We start from the raw sequence: 2,832 nt of genomic DNA, 5'->3' as shown, positions 1-2,832 counted from the left end.
AAAGTCTAGCAAGTGTTAGTGGTAATTTAGAAGCAGATTATTTGGCATCGCAGCAAGATATAAAAATAAAATCTCTCTACAGACCCAATCCCTTCTCTGAGCATTTTGTTTGTCAAAAGCTAAAGAGTGCCACATCATGGAGTTGCAGAATTTGGGTTGTTCAGCCTRTTATTCTTCTGAGCACTAAGCACCTTTTCTTCACACAGTATCCAAACAATGTGTAGAAGGAGCAGGCATTTTTATGTAGCCTTCAAAATRCGCACAACGATTGCCAAAAGACAACTGAAAGGCATGTAAGTGGTGCAATAACAAAATTTAGCCCTACAGGCTGGATATACCTGGTAGCTTTTTAGTGAATTCCACAAGAACCTGCACGTGACTGGTAGCCATTTCTGTCAAAATCAGAAAATTTCCTTCAGCACTGAATTCTTCGTTTAACTGTTAAAAATCAAACCAAACAATATCTGTTAATTTTCACCGACCTTCACAATTAGCAGCATAAAATACAAGGACTATTAGACTGAACTGACTATTAAACTGAACTCTTAGTCAAGAGTTCCAACAAACACTGTAATTTGTCTCCAATGTTGTCAAAACCAAGTATTTTGGAAGGCAACATAGAAGTAGACAGTCTCTTACTCTAGAAAATATTTTCAAGCTTCCAGGGTGCTGTCTTTATAGAAAGGAAGCTTAATAGCAAGTCAAATTCAAATCACTGCCTATACTGACAGCAGAAAAAAACAAAGCTCAAATCGGCAACAGTTAGATTTCATCATAAAAGTTTTATTCTAAAGTTGGAAGTTTTTTCTTAACATTTAAGTTTGATAACCAAAGGAGTCTAACTGTTGAGTGAATGGGAGAGATTCTGCCCCACTTCCAGCACGCTTTAACTGTAAGCACACAGTTTGCTCTACTTACTACACCCACTTAATGCTGACTAAAAATATTTTTTGCCTTGTAGTCCTCAGCTTCATTGTCAGTATTTCAAAAATGAATTTGTCAATATACTTACTAGCTTTTTTGACACCTCCTGTGGTATTTGTTGTTTGCTGTATGAATCCATGATATAATCAAGAAGTTTCTGCTGTTCTGGGGTAAATTCTACCTTCTCCTATACTGGCAAAAAAAAAAAAAAAGAAGCCCATCATGAAATGTAGTCATATTAATGACATAATATCTCTTGCTTTAGGCAAAAGCTGTACATCTACTTTTCTCCATTTGGAGACCAAGGAGATAAAAGACTAGTTTGTTTGTCACTGAAGTTTTTATTTTTTATAGAAGTGTGCAGAAGAGATGTATATAATGATTTAAACTGCATAGGTTTGTGTGGGTAATTATCAGAAATGAGGAAATGTTTAGCATATAACTAGGTATGTTTCAGTTTTAATATCACACCTCACTGTATGTGATATATTCCTGACATGYGTACCACAGAAAAAATACTGTGTGGATCTTACAGATGATCTAGGGAGTTTTGAATAAAATTATCAGAACTAAATCTACACTCAAGGTACTTCTTTATTTGGTGGAAGATGGAGTTTTCATTAATACAGATAGCTCCGGAGAGTTTCCAATACTCTTTATTCACTGTGCTAAATGCATTTAACAGATGTGAAACATCACCAGCACTGTATGAACTATTACAAGAATTCTCTTACCCTGYATATTTTAGTTGTAGATGTTACTTGCTTCACATCATGGCCTTCGTTGTCTTCAKTGACTGTCTGATCTGGGGGCTGCTTCATGTTTTTCCGTAACCTTTTTGACTTGCACTGTATCTCTGTTAGGAGACCTAGGACACATAATGCAAGACAAAGAAATTGGATTTATGTATGCCTCAGGCACTGAAGAGGTACATAAACGTGCCCATGAATGCCATTTACACTAAAAACCCCACTTACCTGTGCAGATAATCCCCTGAACGTGTCATTATYGTTGGATGTGACTCTAATGAGACAAGCTAGGTGCACACTATGAGTAGTCTAGCCCACATGGAGATCACTTGCCAAGCAAAATGGTGCTGGTGACCCAGCATCCACACACTGAGCATGTCAGGGGTCTTGATTTGGACCAGCTCTAATTTATTCTTACAGGCAAAAAACACATTAGTCATGGGACTATGGTGGATTGTGCCTTTGGTTTAGTTTCATCMAAGAGAAAACCCTTTCTTGTGCTCCAAGACCTGAACCAAAGTGCAATAAATAGGAACAATTGTAAGAGTGCCATCAAAATAGTGCATTTTTGTTCTGATCAAAAACAGTAATGGAGGTGCAGCTGTTTTTACACAAAGAGCACTGGATATTTTCAATAATCTTTAAGCAATACAACGTCTGTTGTGAAGAATATTTGGAAAGAACACCTGGAAAGGGAGACTCCAGGGCTTTAGCCAGTACTGTGACACTACACAGGTAGACCAACAGCTGAAAATGTAGACTCAGAAGTAACTCACACTGGCAAACATAGATTTAAAATTTATTTATTTAAGAAGTTACCCAGCTGGTCTTGTTATTTTGTGTTTTATTGCATTAGAGGATTGCATAAAGCCCTGGTTTTACTATAGTGTTTCACTTACCCTAATAAAAGAATTTTTACCTTTGTGGTTTGGGATTTTCTGTTTTGTTTATCTTTGTTCTAGACTACCTTTCAGTACCTTGAAGCAGAGAGCATCCTTGTGTGGATGTCATAAAAACTATCCATTTTCTTGTGCTAACAAAATAAAGGATCTATAGGTACCCTACACAGTCTGTGGAAGACAGTCAGAAATCACAAATGAAAAATATACACCTAAGTGTTCATCTAAAAATAAACCTCTCAGCACTGGAATTTGTCTCT

The 2,832-nt window shown here is 36.7% G+C and overlaps 1 protein-coding gene across 3 annotated transcripts in view; it reads right to left on the bottom strand.

Moving 5' to 3' along the window:
- Window positions 1-2,832, bottom strand: part of NR1H4 (nuclear receptor subfamily 1 group H member 4) — a 36,991-nt gene that overhangs the window by 11,504 nt on the left and 22,655 nt on the right. For all 3 annotated transcript variants that reach the window (XM_057386097.1, XM_057386090.1, XM_057386106.1), the window contains 3 exons: window positions 1,659-1,792; window positions 1,013-1,111; window positions 339-438 (listed from right to left, as the gene is read on the bottom strand). In XM_057386097.1, the coding sequence (XP_057242080.1) occupies window positions 339-438; window positions 1,013-1,111; window positions 1,659-1,792 (333 nt within the window). The remainder of the gene's footprint in view (window positions 1-338; window positions 439-1,012; window positions 1,112-1,658; window positions 1,793-2,832) is intronic.

This window comes from Malurus melanocephalus, unplaced genomic scaffold, assembly GCF_030028575.1.
Source record: "Malurus melanocephalus ecotype Western Australia unplaced genomic scaffold, MMel_1.1 scaffold_16, whole genome shotgun sequence".
Classification (NCBI taxonomy): domain Eukaryota; kingdom Metazoa; phylum Chordata; class Aves; order Passeriformes; family Maluridae; genus Malurus; species Malurus melanocephalus.
This window is presented reverse-complemented; position numbering and strand designations above follow the sequence as displayed.